At 40.8% G+C, this 25,116-nt stretch overlaps 1 protein-coding gene across 11 annotated transcripts in view; it reads right to left on the bottom strand.

Annotated features, from left to right (window-relative positions):
- MTSS1 (MTSS I-BAR domain containing 1) overlaps positions 1-25,116 on the bottom strand; it is a 117,168-nt gene that overhangs the window by 75,556 nt on the left and 16,496 nt on the right. For all 11 annotated transcript variants that reach the window (XM_048940260.1, XM_048940255.1, XM_048940256.1 and 8 more), the window contains exon 3: positions 23,236-23,309. In XM_048940260.1, the coding sequence (XP_048796217.1) occupies positions 23,236-23,309 (74 nt within the window). The remainder of the gene's footprint in view (positions 1-23,235; positions 23,310-25,116) is intronic.

Here is a 25,116-nt window from a genome sequence, read left to right as displayed (position 1 = left end):
GGGGGAATCAAGGCTGAGCTTCCTGCAAGTAGGGAAGGATTTTCTCTGGGCTCTTCATGAAGTGATCAGTCTTAGTAAGTCAAGGACGATGCCTCCACGGAGGCCACACAGCCTATTTTAATCCTATTTTAAGAAGTCAGTGGTATTTCCTTACAGTTGGTTGACGTCAACAGGATGCAGCTTTTGCACCTAAGTGTGGGTTACCTCTGTCCAAGGGGTATCTTCCAGAGCACGTCATGTCATTTAAGCACTACCATTCAGCACTCTGTATGTCCCATTGTTAAACCATTTCTCTATAGCTTCCCTTCTGGAAGTTCAGTTTCCTCTTGAAAATAGCCACAAGAAAATAAAATGCCCTGTAGAACTCATGACTTCTACAGGGGTTTTCAATAATTAAACCACAAAACAGGAGACCTATTTGAACACCCCCACACACACTTTTCCAAACCATCAGTTTCTGAAAACAGTCCTTTTCCTTTCTCAAGCTAATTAACCAGGCAGAGAGAAATGTATTTTTTTTTCCCTTCTTTGTACACTTCTGCTGGAATAATTACAAATTATATTAACGGTTATCAAGTGGACTTTTTTATAGAACTGAAAAAACAGTTCCAGAATTAATGCTCTTACTAGACACTTGTTTGGCTCGGTATTTAATGGAGAAATGCACGCTTCCAAGTGGCTTTCTATTTGAGGCATGGGTGACTAATGATGTATTTAGATGCCGCTGGATTTGTATCCACAATTCTGATTTATTTATTTTTTCCCTTGGGAGAGAGGCTCAGAAGACTTTTGAGGAAAGTTTTCCTGAACACGACTCAGAAACTTCATGAGGCAGTATTTTAAAGGGAAAACCAGATCTCACAATTGGAGCAACATAAACTAATCTGCCTCTTGGCAGAGTGGCAGAGGAAGTCAAAACGATTTTGTTAGCAACGTGTGAAAATGGATAATGACAGCAAAAGCTGATTTACGCCATAACCCCTCCACTCCTAACCGTGCCACTGCGCTACCTCAGCATTATCTCAGTTCTGAGGACGTTCATGTAAAGAGCAGCAGTTGGAAATCAGTCACCCAAAACCCAAAGCTTCCTTTTATTCTACTGAAATATCAAACAGAATCACAGAATGGTTTGGGTAGGAAGGGACCTTAAAGCCCATCCAGATGCAAACCCTTGGCCATGGGCAGGGCTGCCACCCACCGCCAGATCAGGCTGTCGTGAGAATATTGGGAGAATGAAAAAATAGGCAGAAAAAAAAGAAAGAAGTGCAAGTTCTACAGAAATCAGAAAATTAACTTGAATTTACAACAGACTGAGAGGACTGAACAATCCCTTTACGCTCCTGGGAAGCTTCCAAAAACAATCCCCCAAATACTGTTCCTTTGGCATACGGTCTGATAACAAATGCACTTCGTCCTACATGAATCATGGGAACCTTTGTTTTCCATTCAAGCTTGTGGTTTTGAAATCTGTTGGAGACTTCAGAAACCCATTTTTGGTTGTTCAATCAGTGTCTGAAGCTAAAAGCAGACACCTATTATATCTGCATGGGTGTACAAATATAGCAAATACTCATTTTTGCAGAGACTTGTCTCTGAAAAAGATGTAACCCAAACATGTCTGTTACTGGTTATTTCACTGCAAACATGAAGTGCAATCCACTACTGTAATTAAGCGAGCAAGGCAGAATAAACAAACCACTTAATTATTTAAGAAACGTGCTACTATTAAAGTCACCCCCTTCTTTAACCCTTACTTCTCCCACACCCACACAAGGTTACACAGAAATTCTTAATTTCCCTTTGTCTCCCTGCTCAAGACGTTGACTGTTTGGAACATTTACCATTGGGTGAATGTAGGGGATGGGAAGTCAAAACAATCGGTGTTCTCTTAACCATACAATTACAGTTCTACATTTTGTTTCCACAAAGACTAAATTACAGCATTTCCACCAGCACTAAAGAAACAGGATGTCAGATTTGGCGTCCGTGTTTCATTATGGACTGTCATTTATCTCTAAAAACAGCACCAGGAAACAGGGGTGCAGTGCCAAGTCATGGTTCTCAAAGGGTGACTTCTTAGAGTCATCATTCAAGCACAGATGGTGGCAATCCAGAAAAAAAACAGGTTCATTCTTGAACTTTAAACCTTGTACTCCAACTTACCTTATTTTAAAAAAGGAAAAGAAAAAAGAAAGAAAGAAAAGCCAACCAGCTGAGACAGACATGCATTGGAAGCCACATAAACTTCAATGAATTTAACGTTATGAATCTGCTGTTGAGCTTGCCCACAGAATTACAGAATGGCCAGGGTTGGAGGGGACCCTCAAGGATCATGAATCTCCAGCTCCCCTGCCACACGCAGGGCCACCAACCTCACCATTTAATACTAGACCAGGCTGCCCAGGGCCCCATCCAATCTGGTGTTGAATACCTCCAGGATGGGGCATCATTGCTCAAAATTGCTCATTTTCAGTGCAGACTGGGCTGCACAAAGCAGAACACCTCAGACAATAATTCACTGCCTATTCCCATGTCTCTTTGCTTCCCTCCCTCCCCCTCCCCCCCAAAAAGTTCATGCTCAATGGTGACACGTGCAATGTATCAGCTGCCACACTGAATTCGTCCACATTTCACCACAAGGTTTATCTGAAGCTTGAGGAATTGGACTCAACATCCTTATGGGTCTCTTCCAACTTGGGAAGCTCTATGATTCTTTGAAACTTGTTTCCTGTATTTTTCAAATGGTGCAAACCCTAAAGCCCTCCCCGTCTTCCCCTACCCTCAGCCAACGTCATGCCCACAGCAACATTCATTCTGAACCCAAGATGCTCATGCCATCATTCCTTGGCACACGTTCCCAGGTCAGTATGCAATGCCACTTCCTCTTAGAAGAATGAGGAAATGTTGCCAATCTCTTTTCCTCCTCTCATTTTCAGTCACTGTTTCACAATGAAGCATAACCTCATGACATTTAAAAATAAAAATGTCTGGCCATCAATTTTCTCTTCCTCCCACCTTGTATTTGATAGGATTGTACAAAAGTTTACCTCAAGAGGTTTTCCTGTGCCTGATATTTAGGGGACTACTGCTGTTTTTTATAAGGTGCAGCCACAGTCTAATTAGTACTTAAACAGATTCATCTCTTACCAATTAATGAGAAATACTGAGCAATGCTATTCAAATAGATAACATTGTGCTACCTAGAAAATATGATAAAAAAGTAAGCTAGTGAAAAGGATCCGATATGTCATTACAAAAAGGAAGCAATGGAAATAATATGCTCTGCAAAATGCCCTTTCTAAACAGAGACTGTGTTGAATATAATGCAGATTATTTTGGAGAATATACAGATATCAGGAAAGAGGAGATAAGAATTTTAACAGTGCAAGAGAAGATTCATAACAAGAGGTTAAAAAAAAAATAATAGTGTTATTCTTTGCAAATTGAAAGAAAATTGCCTGAAAAGCTGTGGCACCTGATACCAGTTAAGGCTATTTGGACACTACAGGATTCTCCTTTTTGCCTTAACTTGGTCTGTGTTAGAGACCACACATTCTTCTGCTAGAAGCATTTGTTTTTTAAGGTTATTATTAGACATGGAGATCTAAAGCAGATCTGTTCTCTGCTACATTCATAGCCCAGATGTGGATGTTGTGAGCAGTCTGCCTTGAAGAATCAAAGCCAAGATTCCAGAGTCCCGTACAAGAGGGCCCAGAGGAGATGAAAAGAAGGCTGTCTTCAGCATTTCCATCCTACGAGCTATTTAGGGGAGTATGACTTCATACTTGTTTGTTCTCAAGTAGCACAGATGTGCTCTATCAATTCATAGAGTTGGAAGACTATGAGTGGAATTAAAGGAAAAAAAAAATCACCTTTGCACCCAAAGTTTCAGCAGAACAAATACTAAACTTTGCTGTATTAGCATCAGGGCAAAACGTTTACTTACATAAATACTTATGTTTTGTCTGACCCTCAACTGTGAGAAGATTCCAAAGCCAACTACAGCAAAATTCTGTAGTTGGAAAGCATTTATTTTATTCATGTTCTAAGCTAGTCTGAACTACAGAAACAAGTGCTGCCTAAATTAGCAGTGAGCCTCTGTTATGACAAGTATGTTAGCTGCAAGATAGATACGTTTTCCCCCATTTTTTTGTCTCATTAGTAAATCAAGTACTGTTGTTCTCAAATAATATATCCCACCTTCAGAACTCAGAGAAGATAAAAATTTAAACAAAAAAAAAAAATCAAACAACGCTCAAGAGTAAAAATACTTGTAGGTCCATAGGTGCTGTAACACAGTTTCCAGGCATGCCAAGAAAAGGGTGTAGGAGAATTCCTCTTCAAGTTGCTTGAAGTTTGCAACTCCTTCTGCCAGTAATGTTTACAGGAAAATACTGTATAAAGCAACCAATGTATTTCCCTTTGGGATGATTTTTTTCCTTAACCTACCCCATATCTACCTTGCTAACACAGTAAGAAAGTTATGCAAGCATGACCATGAAAATGCCAGAGGAATTCCAGCATTTGCATTGGAATGGCCCTGAATATCAGGATGCTGCCCCAGAAGCTGTCCTGATTCATTGAGTCTTCCACAGAATAGGCAGCCTCACAAAGTCACAAACACAGTTGCCAAATTTGAGGGAAATATTCTGAGTGTGCTGCCCATGTTCTGTCATGGGAGCAAATTTGCAAGGGAGGTTCCTTAATTACAGAGTGCTACATTTAGGATCACAGCTTATTATTCATCTCAGAAGGTCACCTCTGTTTTAATTCCAGCACTTACTTAGAAAAACGTGCCTTATACTTAAAATTCTGTGTGTACTATGGTACATTATTTACAGTACATAACATCTAGTTTGGAAAGAATTTGACTCCACAAATGTGAATGCTCCCCCCCATTTCTCCTCCCTCCTCTACTCTCCCACTTCCACTCAAATAAGGTTAGCTAAGAGAAAACTCATTCACAGGATTTAAGAGCTCAACACCCAATCCAAGCTCTTGCAATGAACAAACAGCCTCAGTCAAGAGGCATCCATCCCATAAACCTGCTCTGGGGGTTTATCAACAGGCCTCTGTATTTTATTTTTGAATTTGAATGAAATGTGTCTATTAGAGATGCCTGTACCAGTAAGATCTACCAGAAATCTGCAGGAACTATGTGAAACAAAAGTCTGATGCTTTTAAACAGAAACTAAGATCCGCAGATAAAACTACAGCCCTATTGTTTCATTCATATCACAGAAATAACTGACTCAAGAATTACAAGATCTATGTATTTATAAGCTGTTATTCATACAGTAGTATTACTGGAAAAAATCTTTCTTGATGATACTCTTGTGGCAAGTCCAGCCATATACACATGGCTACACATACAGGCACTGCCTCAGAAAGTTCATTACAAATACTTTTAATTATTAACCTGCAGTGTACTAACCTGTGATTGCATTATCACCCAGCTTCCATGCTGCTCATCCAACCATGAAGACAGTTTAGCCTAATCTTGTTTTCACAACACGCAGTATTTGAGCTCATCCAAGGAAACGCTCCACAGTCATCTCTACGTGAGTATTGACGAAGGATTAGAAAATAATGAAAATGTGAAGAAGTACAGGGTTGTGTCTCACATGTATGTTTTACAGGTGAAGAAAGGCATTGGTGAAGCAAGAGAAAAACTGACATATATATTCATGTAAGACCTAGAATACAGAATACTCCCAAATGGCATTATCCTCTCACAGGCTGTCTAATGCAGCAGGAAACTCTAAATTTGCTTCTAAGCAGTATTTAGGAAGTCATTCCAGATCTTCTGTCTCCAACTTTGTTTGGCCTCACACTGTACACCAACAGCTGTTTCTCCCACAAGCTCACTGCACTGAGAACTGCTACACCAGAGACAGACTAGGGACTGACCATGGCACACACCTCATGCAACCCTCCTGCTATGCTCCATCCACCAGACTGGCCAACAACTGGCAGAATCAGTGCTTTGTCAAAGCTAAAGCATGACTAGTGGATGGATCTAGCACCAACTCTTTCTTCAACAAATCCCATTTACAAGAAAACAATGAACCTTGATTCTGAAACATAAATCTCTGTGGATCTGTGCAGCTCCATCTTCAAGACAGCTGCAGGCAAGAAAAGCACATCTAACCATTAGGATGCCTACTAATTACTGGCAAAGAGGTTCTGCATGCCAAAAGAAATGAAACCTACAGGATATTCTGAAGGTGACCATACTTTCTACTTGACTCCTCAAACCTTTCTAGGAGAAAGATGATGGTCCATCTGGATAGTGGGTATGCTGTGGTCTTCTACATTTTCCATATTGTTCTGGCTTCACCATTTTTATCCTGCTTAATACAGTAAGCAATCTGGTACAGCCATCAAAGCACCACAAAGTTTTTTCCATCAACCAATCTGCAGAAGCCCCTGCAGTCCTTCCCCTTGGAATAGGTAATTCCCAGTCCCTATGCAGCAGGTGAAGGAAGATCAGCCAAAAGTTTTGTGGCCCTTTGTATATGTGCACTGTAACACACAGGAAGGGCACAGCCTGTTCTACAGACTAACTGTACAGGTTGCAGGAATTAGAGATAATGCAGAGAGCGCTTTAAGTCATTGCTGCTTTAACACCAAAAACACAGTGCTTACCGTGGACAGACAGGCTCTCAAGTGAATAACCATCTCAGGCTATTAATATGCAGCAGAAGAAAGTGGCTTAAGATTTTGTTTCAAGAGTCATAAAGGAAATACTCCCTGCCAGTCCGGCAGCTGCACAGAAACATTAGAGAACCTGAAAGGTCTAGGGCTGTTTCCTCCAGATATAATGAACACATCCAATTGAAGAGGTCTGGATCCCAAATCACAATTGCTTGTTTCAAAGTGCTGGACATCTGTTGCCAAGCAATCTGTTAATTCTTCTGATTCTTCTTATGCAGAAACCCTCTCACCCTTTATAAAAAGAAAAATCTTTTTCTTATCTAGCAGTAGTTCATGTAATTATATTTGATTCATAAAAATTGTCCAAACTGTAAGACTACCCCATAAATATGTAGAATTTACTGTTTTGAAAAGATTAGCCCATCAGCTCTGTGAACAGATACCGTAATATTACCAAGTTTTTACTGCTAGGCGTTCATTGCTTTTGCCCAGACAGTTGAAATTTCAAGTTGCATGAACACAAAGCAGTGCTTTGGTTGGTTTTTTTTTTCCCCTTTCTTCTTTTTCAAACTGAATAGAGACCAGCATCTCGTTTCTCCCCAATTAAAAAAGAAACTGCTGCATGTAATCAGTGCATTTTCTCTGCGGATAAGAACGATAAGCACAGTCCATAACGCATTATGCCGTATTTCTGGTCTCACAGCAGCTTCAAACTTCTACTTCCAAAAGGAGATGTTTCAAAGCAGACAGCGGTGAATGTAACTTGCCCTATGCAAATGCCTCCATCTCTGACAGAAAAGCAGTTCCCTCAGTGCCCAGCTTCTCCTTGTAGTGTAAATAAGGAGGAAAAGAGAGCAAAGACAGCAGACTTGATCCCCTCTCTGTTATTTCAGGAAGCCGTTGTGGCAAACAGCTGCTTCCAGCCCTGCATTTCAGAGCTCAGACTACCACACCACCAGAAAAGGGCTTCCCGTTAGCCAGCACTGCATCCACACACTCCTCAAAGCACCTCCTGCTGATTCTCATGACCATTCCTGGAACCTATTGTTTGTGCAATCCAAAGCACAGCTCCAAGTGCATCTCCATTTGGAGCAACACATGCCTAACAGTGTTACAAACCACTCTGCACACGCAGCAGTGGGGAATCCGCGCAGCTCCAAGGCGCTCTGTGAACAAGCAGACAGACCTGCTGCATACCAGACAGAAAAATGTAACAGCATTCTAGAAGTATGAATTTAAAATACATTCAAACATCTTAATTACAACTTAATTATGGCAAGCATGACATTTTTTTTATTTCAATGCTTAAGGTTACTCGCCCTATTTATTTACCCTTAATATGTCAGAATATAAGCACAAAAAAGTTATCACTAAGCACGTAGATAAGCAAAGCAAATGATTGCTTTTCTTCTCTTCACACAGTTTAATGCGAGTAACACCTGCAACTTCTTTCTTCTGTTTCTCCACACCTCACAGACAGCAGAGGGTGAACATGTTTAAAACTAAGGGAAAAGTACTTCAATTATTGAACACATTGGCCAGAACAGCACTACATTTTACACTTCTGCCTAATCTCAACTCACACACTCAGGCTTATGGCTAAAACAGCAAGGCTGCAGAAACTGGATGAAAGCTCTCTTCAACTACTCACTTTATATTCTTGCTCACATTTCTAGGCAAGTGGACTGCAAGAAACAAAATAAATCACAAAGCATCAACACAGATGGCAATTTGGTATCTGCCAGCCAACCTCACACCTGCAATTTCCATGACTCCTGCTGCAGCTGCGCTTCTTGTCTCTTCTCATCACAAGGCAGACACAAGCTGTAAAACACGCCAGTATGAAATAACAACCACCAGCTACTGCAACAATGTTTGTAGCAAATCAAGGTCCAGGCTGGCAGCTCTGCTACCACTAAGACTGCATCTCCGCTTGCACCACAGCAAGAGGTCATCCTCAAGGAACTCCATCCAGGCCGTGTGCTGTGGCAGTGGCACAGTTATATTTAAATCTCAGTCCACCTGAGGGTGAGAAGAACAAACAGCATGCGATACTGACAGATTCTGAAGAGGACCTGACAGTAACAAATACCAGCGTGAGCCAACAAGCTCTGTTCTGAACAGGGCATTATGAGCCTTGCAAGGACAACAGATCTATTCACTGAGAATAAGGGTCACCAGCTCCCTGAACGTTACCTATTTCTGGCCACAGCATTTCATTCCAGGCCACGCACGGCTTGGCACAGCTCTTTACACAAGCACCCTGAAATCCACAGAAAGAGATATTTATTCCCACTCTGGGATGCAAAAAGAGGATCCCACTCCATTCATTTCTATAAAATTTATGCTAAATCCACAAATGATGGACATCACCAAACCCGATGTCTGTATTTCCTTCAAGACTCAAGTCAAGAAAGACAATCCATGCAAAACTTACTGTGGGTGCCAGTCTGATTTAAAAAATTTTCTGTATGTTTCTGTACAAAAAAGTTACAGCCAGAGCTTTTTCCAGCCCCATTTACATCTCCACAGGCCCTGCCCACTCCTAGACCTCTCCGTGCCAGAGGGCTACAGACACTGCTATGTCCAGCACAAGGCTTCAGCACATTAAGCACTGACCTATCCTCTAAAGATAATCAGGTTAGATGATCTAATGGTCCTGCTGGCCCTTACAAAGAAAATGAGCTATGAGTCACCTGGATACTTAAAACCCTCATACAGTTTCTCCCACCAGCCACTGAAAAATGAAACTCAGAGCCAAGTTTTACTCTGAAGTCGGCAGCGCAAGGCTGCAGCCATATGTATTTGAGACAGAAAAGTGAAGCAGACGACCAGGGAAGAGTGGTGAAACTGCATTCGGTTTGCAAAGCAGCAAAAAGGCAGAGATAATACATCCATCCAACCTAGAGATGCAGTTCCTCATGTCCCCGTTGAAGCAATTCTACACCTACTCTTCCTCCAGCATAATTTGGTCTAAAAAAAGCCTTTAAGAATATTAAAATGGTTTACATCATAGCTTAAAATAGTGAAATGGCTTCGACAACTCACCCCACGGAGCAAATTCCCTGTAGACCTTTTAAAGTACCTTAAAAAGGGTAGCTGTTCCAGCTACAGATTGAAATCTAAAAGAAGTTAAGCAGCAAAACAAAAGTTAAACTACCACAAGTGAAACATTCACTGCTGCATGGAAAGGTCTTTGTCTAAATACACTGCATTTAAGAAATCTTAATATCACATAATTAAAACCTGAATTAACAGGGACACAGAAGCGGTACTTTAAAAACAAGGTTTTCAGGATTGTCCAGTTTGACATCTTCTTTAAATGGCAGAAACAAGTTTGTCTGCTTTAATCCCTCCTATATAACCACTGAGAAAGACCCGTATGCATTAGAAGAAGAGCACCTGGGGTTTTCAGAGATCAAGAAATAAAGTAATAATATTGTAGCTCAGCCTTACCCCACTCAAACAATCAAGAATGCTGTTCATCACTGGTTTTTTTCTGGTTGCAAAACAAGGCTGCTCTTCAAGTTACCTGTTTATGACTCATCCAATTTAATGCAAGTATGCTGAAAATGCTGTAGGAAACATGTTGTACCACAGAAAGAAACGAATAAGCATGGAAAGCCACAGAACTTGAAAACAAAAAACCGCAGGTAAGCCTCTTTCCAATAAAAACAAGCACTGCCCCCTGTAAAGCAGAACTAACTGAACCAGACAGGGAACTCTTGGCAGACCCACAGAACACTGGCAAAAACACAGTTACTTGGGTCTCCCTACTAAAAAGGAAAAAAAGAAAGAAATAGAAGAAACAAGTGGAAGCAAAAATCTATTTGAGGACACAGATATCTGGAATCCTAAATAGCATTACTGAAGAAAATTTGGTGGCAGGAATTCCAGACCCAATATTTTTATTGTGGCCACTTTGCAGGAACTAAATGGCTTCACATGTTGGATGATCTCCAAAACAACTGAAGACGTGGAGGAAGACTTGGGGGCACTGGCCGATGAAAAATGGAAAAATGGGACATGAATGGGCAATATACATTTGCAGCCCTGAAAGCCAACTGTATCCTGTGCTGCATGAGAAGAGGGCCAGCAGGTACAAGGATGTGATTGTCCCCCTCTGCCCTGCCCTCAAGAAGCCCCATCTGGAGCAACACATCCAGCCCTGGAGCCCCCAGCTCAGGAAAGAAATGGAGCTTTTGGAACAGGTCCAGAGGAGATCACAAGGATGATCAGAGGGCTGGAGCACCTCTCCTGTGATGACAGGCTGAGGGAGCTGGGGACATTCAGTCTGGAGAAGAGAAGGCTCAGCAGAGACATTACTGCAGCCTTTCAATATTTAAAAGAGGTTAAAAGAAAGATGGATGGAAACTATTTACAAGTGCATCTAGCAACAGGACATGAGGATAGATTTCGACTAGACACTAGTAAGAAATCCTTTATTGTCAGGGTGGTGAGGCACTGCCACTGGCTGCCTACAGAAGCTGTGGATGCCCCAGCCCTGGAAGTGTTCGAGGCCAGGCACGATGGGGCCCTGGGCAGCCTGGTTTAGGGAGATGTTTCTGTCCATAGCAGGAATTAGACAATCTTTACCTTAACCTTCCAACCCAAACCTTTTTACTGTGCTTAAGTAACTTGCACAAATTTCACAGCTATCAAAACCAGAAGAGATTCTGAGCACTGCAGTCAGATCAACAGAACAGATGTGCCCAGAAATGTCCAAGATCCAAGACTTGTGGTCAGACTGCCACTTCACACCTTCACCCCAGGGGATGTTGAAACACCTAAAATGCACAATTGTTCTTGGAAGTCTTTATTTTATTCTCCCCTTAACTAGAAATCATTGCAATTATGTAAACTGCTGCTACTGTGTGTTTAAAAAAAAAAACAAAAAAAAAACCAACTTATACTTGGAAATTATAAAATCTGCACATTTACTTACTGTTTGTTTGGAGCAAAATATGTCATTACAAGAAACAGTTACAGGAAGAGACTCATATACTGAACCTTTTTTCTTTGTAACTGTTGGAAGCAATGAATCAAAGGTAAATTGAACTGACTTGCCCCAGTTTGTTTCCATGCAACTTAAAGCCGCATCATTAATGTTTAATGTTTACTCCCATTGGTCATGAGAAGCTTTTTACATGCTGAATGCATTTTATCCAAGAGATCTTTTTAGGGAAAAGAGAAAAAGAGAAGAAATCTAATCATACCATCCTTTGGTTTCTGTGCAGACCTGGAAGGCACTAATTTTGAATCCACCTTCCTTTTTTGACAAAAAAATCACGCTTACAAATAACTTAAAAACAAACTGGCAGTAATTTGAAATGGACAGCAGTCAAACATTAACTCAAAAATAAAGGTCACGTTATCTATGATGATCATGACCTCAAAGTCAAGATCCAGCAAGGTCAAAATGCTGGCGATTTTCTACTGATTATACAACATTCGAAATAGGGATTTACAGACAGGGAACTTTGGAAAGGACTCTGGATGGATATACTCCTTAACTGCACATTTCAACCTTCATTAACCAAAGGACAGGCTTCTTGCCACTCTAGTCCAGAAATTCCTTGGCAATATCCACAATGGGCAGATGAGTGGTCGCCTGCATTTGGAAAGTATTAGCTTCCTAATCCTCATGCAAAACTCTAACAAGAAAGTTTTATTCCACTTAATACATTTGTTGTAAAATACATCTGAACTTCATGCTCACTTATGCTGTTATCACCCTTCCAGCAGTATGTCAATGACTTTCCTCAGTGCTCATCTCTCTACTCAGATTAGAGGCTCAGCATTTCTTCCCGTGCTGGGTAACACACATCAAGCTTTCTTTGCTATTTCTTATTCTAGAAGCCATATTAAATTGAAAAGAAAAAAAAAAAAAACAAAACAAAAAACTAGGTTTCTATGAACAGGCAGAACAGGCAACCACCACAGAGAGAATGGTTAAAAGTCTTCTCAAAATGCAGCTCGAGAAACATGGAGTTTGTAACTCCCTGCTAAGGCCAACGTCCAGCTTACAAAGAAAGATTAAAATCTGTTAGTCTAAATCAACTATCCACCCTGAATGTATACAGTGCGTTTGACGCACACGGACTGGAAAGGGCTTTGCATCTTGGTACATATTCAGTGACAGCACTCACTGCCCTAGCAGCAAGCTAAATTTCAGCATCGTGGCTCAAACATTTCCTTGAATATATTCATAGCTAAGGCTCCTGCCTTAGCTACAGAAAAACAACTTGTGAACTCTTTACCTTTGAACCAATGTGACTAACGCTCACACTGAGCTGCTATTCAACATGCAAGATAACCTAGATTTAAAATGAATAGACATTCACAGCAGCATCAAAGAAAATGTGCTCTCCAGTGATTTTGCAAGAAAATGAGCAAGCATTAAGAACATGGATAATCCATCACAAAATGTTCTTTAGGTACTTAGTAAATCTACTTTGGCTTTAATTTATTTATAACAACTCAATGTTCCAGACTTGCATCACTACATTGTGCAAGTACAACACAATCTTATTCCAAGACTTCATTGCAGGACTTTTTTTGTAGTACCTGCTGGCAAAGGACGGAATTTTTTTGTTAGTGGTGGTTTGTTCTTGTTTTTAAACAACAGAAGTACAGTGCACCCCCAAATACCAAACAAGTAAGCAGTAGCTCTTGAGGTGGACAAGTCAAGGCTCTCCTTCTGCTTGGCCACTCCAAGCAAATGGCAATCCTCTCTCAATGAGGCATGTGCAGGTTTGCAGGTGCACAAGACATATAGCTTCACCCTCTCCTTGTGAATACTTGGCTTTCTGGCAGAGTGGGATTCAAAGAGAAGAGGTAGAGGAGCTGATGCTCATACACACCTTCTCTTCTGTTACAGACGTACAGACCTTTCAGTCATACACAGAGACATATTCACCCTTCAGCCTGTCTCATCAATATATAAACTATAAACTCACTTGACAGCTCAAGTTGGTCTCAACACAATCCTGTTAGGAACTACTACAGAAAAAAGAGGAAAAATATTGCCACCTGGCTAGGCCCAACTTCTATGCTTACAAAAGTTCTCTTGATAGAGACGGCTATTCTTCTCCATCTCCATTACAGCAAACAAGTTTTGCTTCACAGGTGATGCTAAATGGAAGATCAAGTTTCATTTTCATGCACCTGACCCGACTGCCTTTCTGGACTAGCTGCAAGCCATGCAAACCAGCCTTTACAAATTGCATGACATACCAAAAGCCCTCAATCTACAAGCCAAGCTTCCGTCCTCTCTATTTCCCTTTCCTTGCTTAACCTTGCAAAACAAATACACTTATTAAGCTTGCCTGGGCCTAAGTGAGGGCAGAAGCTGGTTGTCCAGACGAAACCTCATTAACAATGCTATTTATCATGCTAGCAGAACAGACACCAGCTCTGATTCAAAACACACCAGTGGCCACTGCAATAGCTATTACTCTTGGGAGAAAGCATACCCAACCCCTAGGCTTGTATTTCACTTTGAGGTGGGCTGAAGCAACGCCAGGAACACAGCACTCAGATCAGTGTGCTCTATGTCTCCATTCATCAGTCTTCTTTGGGGGGGGAAGGGAGGGGGGGAAGAAAAAAGCAAACACCCCCCTTCCATTGAAAAATGCAAATTTTTGGACCTACAAAACACTGCATACTTCAGGGTGCACACACTACTACTGTAGCAATGGCAGCCACAACCTCTGCCTCCTTTTTTGTCATCAGTCAGATACTTGCACAGGATTGCATCATACTGTGACATACCCTCAAATACTGCTATGGAGCAAAGTCTCAGCCAGCTCCTTGATATTAGTTACTATAGTAACCCATCCCTTGGCACAAGCTCTCACAGCAGGAAATCATGCAGATTTCAATTTTACATAGTAATAAATGCTGCAGAGAAGAAAATTTCACAACAATTGTAGGGGTTGGTTGTACAAAGCCAGACCTATTCTGCCCTGTGACTCCACCACACTGCAGCCCGACGTGCTCTGCTCCCCTCCCACACACACCATCGCCACTGCTGTTAGTTTTGAAGTGGTTTCCACAAAGCCTGTGTTGGGATGGCTGCTGCAAAGGTTGCAGCATTTTTCAGCTTCATCAAGTCAGAAAACACTCATTTCTACATGCAAGAAACCCTGTTAAAAACAATAAAAACATAAACTGTAAAGGAGATCATTTAAGCATGTATAAATGCATGCTTACACACAAAGTCCAGGCATTTCATAGGAAACACTTTCAGGTCACAACTCAAAGATCCACTGGAAATAGCCCATCTTTCTTTCTCCACACTGAATGGAGGGAAGGTCACCTTACTTTGCAGGAAAAAAACACTGCCAAAAGCACAAAGACCACAGGAGGGCTCTGAGACCTGAACTGAAACAGCACAGTAATTATTTTAACTCTTCAGAAGTAGTTCCACAGGTTGGACTTCATCAAGTGTGTGAGTAGAAGAGGAAGACACGGAACAATGCACTTCTTGTCCCAGGCAGATGCTAATTTTCTCATGAAATTCAAGAACTAGTGGGGCTCTTCCCCATCTTTCTAAATCAGCATATAAGGCTAAACAGTGCAAGTTTTGCTACCTCAGCCAGGGAAGTGAAGATCAGGCTTCACCAAATCAAACTAACACACAGGGGAGGAGAGAAGGGGTGAACAGCTTGCAGAGCAACAGGGGCAAACACTTGCACTGGCAACACCTGATAAGTCATTGAGTAAACAGAAGGACAAGAAAACGAAGCTGGTCTATTTTTAAACAAGACCTCATTATTACCATGAACACGCAGTGCTTCCCTGGAAGCAGCAGATATGCAAATATGAGATGAATCATATCACCAAGTCAATCACTTGGCAGTAGGAATGCTAGTTTGCATGGTCACACACAATGGACACGCACAACCCGCTGTCCTGACACTTCTGAAAGTGTGTGGAAGAGCATCCTTCTGGGAGGCAGACTGCATAATGGAGAACAAAAAACCTGTTAGACATTGCAAATACCACTGGTGCTTTTGTTAAAAATGTGATAGAGCTCCATTGTTCTCAACACTCTGCTCAACATCAGTCTGCCAGAGCTTGCAATTTCAGTTTTTCTGCGTTAACTCTTATGTCATTGAAAACTATTTCTGTCCGAGGGTAGGAACAAACTTAGAGAGTTGGAGAAGACATCCCGAGTCAAAGCATGCATTTCTACATTACAACCTGCACACAAATTGCCTTGTAGATAAAAAGAAATGCTTCAAGAGGTTAAGGAACATGCAGACCAGCATGCAATGAAGTTGAGGTAGCATGCCTGAATTCTTGTCAGGTCAACACTTGCTTCTCCAGAGGTCTGATGAACTTGCACGAAGCCAGCTGACAGCACCAACCCGATCTTTCAGCAGCGCATTAGCTTTTCTTGGAAGCTGCCTCCAAGATGACCAACAAGAGGAAAACTGCATTTCAAGGCATCTGTAAGGCACAAGGATGAGGCAGCAAAGGCACAGCAGCTGCTCTGCTGCCTCCACTGTATCTTACAGGCAAGGTCCATAAGACAAAAAGCACTGCCCTACTTTACAGGAACTCTAGCTTAGTCCGAACTGATCTTTAATTCTCTTCCTACAACACACACTGCATCTCTTCCAATCTTATGGCAGATAAACATAAATAAGATATTAAATAAAATGTAATGAAAATTTATCTTCATCAGTTGCTATCCAACCGGTGACAGATTAAAAAAAGAAAAGCTGCAACAACTCTCTTGTTGTGGTTACCACAAAACTGTTGCTATGTGCCAACCAGCAATTTATCACATCAAAAGCTGACTGAATTAGCCTGAAAGAAGATCTCCCACCACAGGAGCATGTGCTACACTGGGAAAAATAACTGCCAACCCAAACGTCAGCTTTCATTTTCAAATCCACGTCCCATTATCAAATGGATGCTTTTGTATCCTGCCTCTCACACATTATCAGAAAGAATATCCTTCAGATAACTTATTAGTGATCTATCCTCACTGTTGTCCAGACTGGATGTTTAAGATATCGAAAGCTCAGTTCTAATTACTAAGAATGACAAATCTCCTTGGAATTACAAGGCCAGTATTTAATTATTAAAGTGTAGGAGCTCTACATGAAGATATTATGTTGTCACAGAATAAGAGACAGCTCTTGGAAATAACAATCCATTCATCCATCCCAAGTCTGCAGAAAAACAGGAGCTGATATTCTCTCCTACAGACAGTAAGTTATACAGTCATTTAAGAAAGCGAAGAGGGAGAACTACAGCTGGCATTGAGTATCTGGTAAATTAACTCTGCACTTTCCCTCCTGCCCCCACACTCTCGAAGATTTCTCACTCAAACGACAGCAAGTAGATTTACACTCAGTAGGAGAGAGGGGTGGGAAAAAGGCCAGCCATTCCTACCTTGAGACAGCTGCCCTCTCCTTGGATGAAATATTGAAGAAGCTTACTTGTACTTCTTTCCCCCTCAATCTTTTGTTTTTCTCCTTCACAGAGGTTACACCGTTGCATTCAAATGTGTCTGCTGTCAGCATCCACAATTACCTGGTAGCTTTAGCACTTTCCTAACAACATTTTACATTCTTAGCGAAGCACTTCAAACTCAAAAAATATTACGTTGTATGACAAATAAAAACTCTGCTTATACACTGTACTGTGCACAGCACCAGTGGTAGTACAGAAATTATAGCACTTATTTCCATTTGTCATCTTGGAAATTTCTTCTCAGGAATGAGCATCACAGAAACACAAATGCTGCCATCAATACTGAGCTAGATTTTGTCTTGCTTCTAACAACAGAGAGAAAAAAAAGTCAAAAAGATAAATAAAACTCTTTTACACCTTCTCCCAAAGCAAAGGCAATGGTAATGTTTTACTTCCACAGCAGCCCTCTAAATCCTCTAAATAAAAAAACAGATTCGTTAATAAACTGTTAATTTGCATGTTAATATGCAGTGTTCTTGTTTTCAACCCATTTTGACTGCAGTGTTACATATATGTATGTCTTGTAGCTTTTGCACTCAAAAATAAAAGCATTTTCAAGTCTCATTTCTCAAAATGCAATCGATGTGTAAACATGCATCCAGTTACAAAATCATCTACTGAAGATTCTGAATTGATCCCATGTTCTGCATCATCTTCTTTAAAGCACAACGGAAGATTGAAAGGTTCATTTCAATAATTTTCTTCCTGATCATTTTATATTTGAAAATCTGCAAGAAAAAGCCTGGACTGTATTATTTTGCTTCAAAGACTCCATGGGAGGAATAAGTGCTTATTACCAAGTCCTATCTTAACTGACAGGAAGCCCAAAGAAAGCTTTCATTATTGGGATACGAGCATCTGAAGTTAAAGAGGAGTCAAGAAAAACAAAACAATTGATCAGTGAGAATCCCTTGCCTCATGCCCAGCTTTCTTTTTACTCTCAATTTATGCAGAGAACACCCTCAAGCTCCCCAGTATGCCAAGGGCATATAAACACATTTGCAAAACGCTGTAGGCACTTTAAGTCCACTGCTGTAGACAATGGTAAGTGCTTTCTACCCCTGTGCCCAGGCTCAATTTCTCAAAGAAAATAAAGAACTAAGCAAGCCACCTTTCCACAGGGTGCCTAACCGTACGTGACACTAAGCACACATCCTGGGGGTCACACTGAGCCTTGTTTGCAGAGAGTGAGCTGTCAGTTCAGAAAGCCTAAGAACATCTATTTGGAAGATACAGATGCTAATTCCAGCACTGCAACAACTTTTGCAGCCTGTCACCATGGAAAAACACTTCAATACATAGTTATCCTGGCCAAGATGAAACATCCAGAATAAGGACTATCTAAAGGTGTGTTCACACGATACTTGAAGCAACACATGTGCAGAATCTGCCCATGAATACAAATCTGCACCAAAGGCACCATTTTAAGCAGCTTTATTATAGATGAAAGGCAGTCACTGCTCACTGCAGTACAAGAGCTACCTGCTCACTGCATTACAAGTTACCAGAGGCAGATGTTTACAGATATTAATCATATTTAATTTTCTGAGTAAAAGCATTAAAGCATATTTACATTTCTGAGCACTGATAAAGTTTAATGGGGCCTGAAAAAAGCAAGGCAGACTCATGCAGAACTTCATCTAGGCCAAAATATCCTTTTCCTCTAAAAGAGAAACACTAAAAGGGCTCTGATGTTTTTGTTACCCTGTCACTGCCATGCACCATGAAGGCTCCAGCCCACTTCCACTTCCAGCTTTACAGCTGGTTGGCCATCCAAGCTCTTCCCTCCTCAACCTCAAGTACAGCCTTCCCACCAGGTACCCTCAATCAGAATTTCTTACCCCTGTTTCCAGTAGCTCTGTATAACATTGAAGTCCTCTCCGCCAGTGGTAAAGTGAAAGAGATGAAAAATACAAATAGTACCTACCTATTCGTAGGTAGTATTGCCAACGTTACCAAAGGCAAGGAAAGCATAACTTTAGTAGCACTTGTGAAGTTGAAATGAGGCAACTTCAAATAGCATTGCAATTCATGGAATCCAGCTGGCCACACAAAGCCATGTGATACACTGAAATGTATCTTAAAATGCTTTAACTAATCTGCTTATATCAAACATACCTATGTATATGTAAAGCCCTTTATAATGAATGAAAAATAACAATCCCACAAGAGTGGGTATCAGCTGCCTCATTAACCATCTCCCTTTGAAGATCAATTTTAAGCTTCCGGGTAAATCAAAGCTTTTAGATCATCTTTCCATAAATTTTAATTTACACCTGTGAAGATGCAGATAGGCAAGATTGTTTATTTCCATGGAAGCCGCTGACGGTGTATTAAGTAGATACAGAAGAAGCGTGCATGTCTTCACACAACTTCTGTCATAACAAGGAGGACAGTTATTCTTACCTACTTCAAGTTCCTGAATACTAATACTTATCTACAAAGAACATTCAAATGCAGCACAAGCAGAAAAATACTAGCATACATAAAGCAAAGCAATTTACACACCTCCTTTTAAATACTGTTCAAAACCAAGTTACAATTTGTTTATATGTGGCATTGGGGATGCGCAGTTCTTGCTTCACAAAACAGTTTTTAATATGCAAAGTATCAGGTAAACAGCTCTTAAACGAAATCAGATTTAAATCTTTCATGCTTCGGTGAGAAATGATGCACACAGAACACTCAGAATTTTGGATACTGAAAGACAAATATTTTTTGTCTTTCAAAAAAAAGAAAATATTTTGGATATTGTCACGCCAGGTGACAAAAAAAAAAACAACAAAACAACAACGGACTTTAGATCATTACAGGAACTAAACACAACACCGAAAGCAAACTTGACTGATGTTCAAAGGTAGACCAAAGCATTTATTTAACTTCCGTGAGTTTCAAAGTCTGGGATTTAAAACCATTTCCAATTTTCACGGACTATTAACACAGTTCAGTTTTCTTTCTTAACAGTATTCTCTCTAGTAATTACAGAGAGAAGTAATATCAGATCCCACTGCACACCAACAAGCTCTACCTGGCTCTATGTCAGACACAGTCTGGACTGCAAAGTATCTAGATCTTACAAAAACTCAAGATTGAAACATATGTAGTTTCATTTCCCTACCTCAAAAGCTACAATGTGAGGAAAATACAGAAAGTAGAGCTGGCTCATCCAACTACTGGTTTAACCATGCCAGATGTGGCCCAGAGCCACATCCAGCCAGGCCATGAATGCCTCCAGGGATGGGCATCCACAACCTCCTTGAGGAACCTGTTCCAGGCAACCTGTTCTGTCACCATCCCGTGTGTGAAAAACCTCCTCCTAATATCTAACCTAAACCTCCCCTGTCTCATTTTAAAACCATCCCCCCTTGTCCTATCACTACCCACCCTCGTAAACAGCCATTCTCTCTCCTGTTTATACGCTCCTTTCAAATACTGAAGGGCCACAATGAGGTCTCCCCAGAGACCTTCTCTTTTCCAAGCGAAAGGTGCACTAAAAATGGAAAAGCCAGCATTTGGGAAAAGTAATTATGCTACACGAGGTAGAGAAAGGTATCAGCCAGAACAAGGATTGGAGTTGGTGGAAACAAGCTCTTTAACTTGAGCTTTCCATAAAACCATAGGCAAATGCAAGCAAAATGCAAGACCTAGTTTTACAACACTTTGGGCACTCAACAAAGCACTAACACCACCCAATCCCTCAGAACAGGCATTTTTTTCACTTTTTTTTTTCCACATTTTCACATTTTTGTACAAAATTCTCCACAGAAGCATCAGTCCATGCTTTGACAAGCTGTCCTGAGAATTCAAAATACACCAACCCTCAGCACCCTCATCATGGGGTGTGCCAGACATCTCACCTCTCCTCTGCCCTCATGGTTTATCTTTAACATCCATGGATGGATTTAAGAAGAGGATGCACCTATGCACAGGAGCAGAAAAGTTGAAGATTAACATTGCTGACATTGGGTAACCTCTTAACTGAGGACTCTCCAAATGGCTTCATGCATAGCCATGCATTCAATCAGAAAACAAAATATAATGTTTTACAAATTGGAGAAGCAACAGGCAAAATTTAACAAAGAACTGTTCTAAGATAGAAAACTCATCAAAGGGAACTGGGAGCATTACAGAAGAAAAACACTAAGTTTCTTTGCTTTTGCTTTCTGAAAGTGTTTTTATACTAACTGCAACATACATGTTTTAATGACAGTTTGCCCTAGTAAGCCATGGAGAGTTTTATCACCATGTTCAATGCAAGATATTTTCCCTGCCCCAGCAAGCTGGGGGGGACAGGGGGAAGGAGTTGTATTTTCTACAGGACCAGCATGAAATTTCAGAGATGCTCCAAGGCAATAGACTAGTTATGTGTAAATACTCAAACAGGCATGAGTGAAAGTTGAGTTGGGAGACAAATCAGAACCAACTCTAGCTTGGAATTTTGATTCTTTGCCCAGAACATCACTTTCCAAAAATAAAAACAAAATTCCCTTCTATCCTTTCAGTCAGGAGAACAGAAAGACAGAACAGAGGAACTATACAAAGTTGGCAGGCCTGGATTCACAGAGCTCCTTTTGTGAAGGATGTGTTCTAAGAGATAAGAGACAAGACACGATGCTTGCTGGACACAGTCCAAGTAACACAGCAGAAAGTGCAAAATACCCTTCAATACCCACACAAGCCATTTTTGTCAGAGAATAGGAGAGTTTCATTCGTTCTGTATCTGAATGAGGTTCTGTAAGTCTGCCAGCACAGCCAGAAGACAACACAAAGTCTCAAGGATTTTGGTAGGGCTAACTTTGTTTTCCTTTTGGGAGACAGAGGGAAAAGAAATAGAAAAGAACAAGTTCAAAGGGAAGACATTTTAGAAATCCAGCTTGAGGGCTGCCCTAGGTTCCATCCTTAGTTTACTTCACTTTCTGAAAAGTTGATTATTTTACTTGAGTAATGATGCACAATTTATAGAAAGCATGCACAGAGTGAAGGAACTGCAAATCAAAATGTAAATATTAGCTTTAAAAAGGAAAAATCATTGTTCCCTGTTGTCATTCTGTGGCTTGATACGTGCTCTAGCAGCTGCTGCTGGTCCTCTTAGCCAGAAATGGCAGGGGGGAAATGCAAGTCTGGCTGAGCTTGCACACTGCTGACAAAAATGCAAACTCCTCACATTAGCAATATTGCTTTATTTCTATACAAGTCAAACACCAAGGACATACTAGGACTTAAAAAAAAAAAAAAAAAAAAAAAAAAAAAACACCCCAAAAAACAAGAAGAAAACACATTACCAAGCCTCTAAGGTTAGAGAGGACCAAAAGCCATTCACTTCGCAGCAATAATCCAATTCAGAACTGCTCTTCAGTGACAAAGCTCGGGGACACAGTGACCATGGGGACTGCCTTGCCCCTGCATGGACATCTGCACATGCTGCCTTGGTCACTGGGCATCCAACATCACAGAGAAGCAGTTTGTTTTCTTCCAACTCAGCAGCCTGGAAAGATTGCCAGCTGTAGTGTTTTGGCCTGCCTTGTAACCAACAGGATTACACTGTTAGCAGAGAAGCCCACAGTGAAGGAGGGCTTCTGCTTTTGGTCAGTAATGTCAGACGTCAAGAAGGACAAGGGAAGACTTGCCTTAAAATCCAAGTACAAGCTACCATCACTGTTACACACAGACCCCAAAGGCCACAGATTCAGCTGTTCAGCTCTAGCATCAGCAACCCTACATTCAGCTATAGCAGATGAATACCAAGTCTCACAGCTTTTATTTTTACTTAAGGTACAGAAGCATCAGTGAATACAGATTTCAGTAAATCTTGCTTTCTAAAATATTATTCATCAACATATAATTCAAATGGTAATTAGAAGCGTTCACATGACTGATGACACATTTAAATTACAGGTTTCCAGCTTTTTTTTTTTTGGTAAAGAAATGGCAACTTCCTTTCTCACGTCGCGTTTTCAAAGTGCAAGACCGAACAACAGATGTCTCACAGATCTGCTTGTCCATGTAATAAGTTAGACTCTTCTATTACAACAAATGGTATAAACCACACAGCATTCTGTTAAACTCAATATTGACACATCTGCTTACCACGTGTATTAGTAGCCATGTCAGCCACTTTCTGAAAGGCGTCCAAAAAGGCAGCAGCTGCTACTACTGTAGTCCTGAAATGCATACAGATAACAAAACATTAGCACTGTCTCATTGCTGCCTATTTAATTATTGCCAAAAACACTTAGGCTTATAAAGAACATCACTGAGAACTTGCAGAGGCCACAAAAATATTCTCTTTTATATGTGATTTTAGCCTTTTCCCTTGCTCCTTTCTTAATCTCTTCCTTGCTTTGTGTCAGCACTATGGACTTGGAGGCAGCCAGGCTAATTCTGTGCCGTGAATTGTGCAGGACAGGTGCTGTTTCAAAAGAGCACAGCCATCCCCCTTCAAGCTGATTTCCTCTGATGAACTAATATTAAGCAGTCAAACATGAAAAACAAATCTAACATGCATTATAATGAACCCATTAGTGTACAAATTACAGCCACTGCTATTTCTAGGGTACATGTGTATTTTGAGAATAAGTATTCAGGACCATGTTTTTATCCAGGATCCTGGCCAGACGCTCTCCTGAATTTTTCAATCGAGTATGAGCATTTCTTGAAACAGAAAATAATAACCTCCTAGAAACCATGCAGGTTTGGATTTCTTGGGTAAAAGGGAAAGCAGTGGTGGGAGGGGAAGGAATTCTCCCCTTTGAAAAGGAAGATTTTCTGATGCAGTGCTCCGGGAAGAGTGAGCAGGGTGCTGGACCCTTTCCTGAGAGGGATGGGACCTCTCAGCTCACCCCAGCTCCCTCTGAATGTGAAAAACACACACAGACCAACGCCTGCTCAAGTGGATGGCAACAGCAAATGCCAGTTACAGATTTCCAGGTGATTTTGCTCTGCCTCAGATTGCTTTCAGATTTGTGATCATTTACATTCTGGTTGATCCAATTTAAACAAAACTGTTCTGTACCTTCAAATAATAAAAATAAAAATAAAAATAAAAATAAAAATAAAAATAAAAATAAAAATAAAAATAAAAATAAAAATAAAAATAAAAGTAAAAATAAAAATAAAAAAAAGAACTCACCCCCCCCCCCAAAAAAAACACAAACAAACAAATAAAAACCCCATAGGAGAACAGCAGGAAAGCTGATCCACAGTCAAAAAGACCAGAGAACTCCATAATTAGGGCAGATTTTATGCAAGCCTCACTCCAAATATGCTCAAAATACCAAGGACATAACTGGCAGCATAGCGAATGGCCTACTGAGAGCACAAAAGATCTGATCTCAAATAACAGGCTTGAGAGGTCCAACCACATGCATAAGGACTCTCCATGTGCCCGAGAGATAAAATGGCACACACAAAAAAACCCCAACTGGACAGCACTCCACTTAGCTACTAATATTTAGCTGTGGAAAAAGATAACCTTTCCTGGGATTTTTCTCGGCAATGTTTGTGTTCTTAGTCCTCCAAACTCACAGATCATGTTGTTACCCATGTACTATCTTGTTAATTATTAATTATATTGCTAATAACAAAGTTCCATTTCTTCGCCAACAAGATCCAGGCAGAGCTGGCTCAGCTCAGGTGACATCTGCTCTCCTCTATGGGAGCACAGAGAAATGAACCAAAGGCCGACATTTGCTGGAAACGAACATCAGATCCTCAAACACAGGCTTTCAAGCTGCCTGCCTGCATGCTCCTCAGCTAGAGAAGTCCTACACTGAATGCACCACAACCAGACTGGGAAATACAACTAATTCTCATGCCTTCCAGAAGCTTTGTGTTTGAAGAGTATAAAGAGAAAAAAGTCATCCATTCCTCTTTTACCACTTCCCCTACTTCTTTCACAGTCTCTTAATGTGATGTGATTGCTAGAAAAGGAAAAACCACATACAAGTGTGATGTTTTAGGTATAGCAAG

Source organism: Lagopus muta, chromosome 3 (assembly GCF_023343835.1).
Source record: "Lagopus muta isolate bLagMut1 chromosome 3, bLagMut1 primary, whole genome shotgun sequence".
Taxonomy (NCBI): domain Eukaryota; kingdom Metazoa; phylum Chordata; class Aves; order Galliformes; family Phasianidae; genus Lagopus; species Lagopus muta.
The sequence above is the reverse complement of the archived record's forward strand: the minus strand, read 5'-3'. Positions and strand labels throughout refer to the sequence as shown.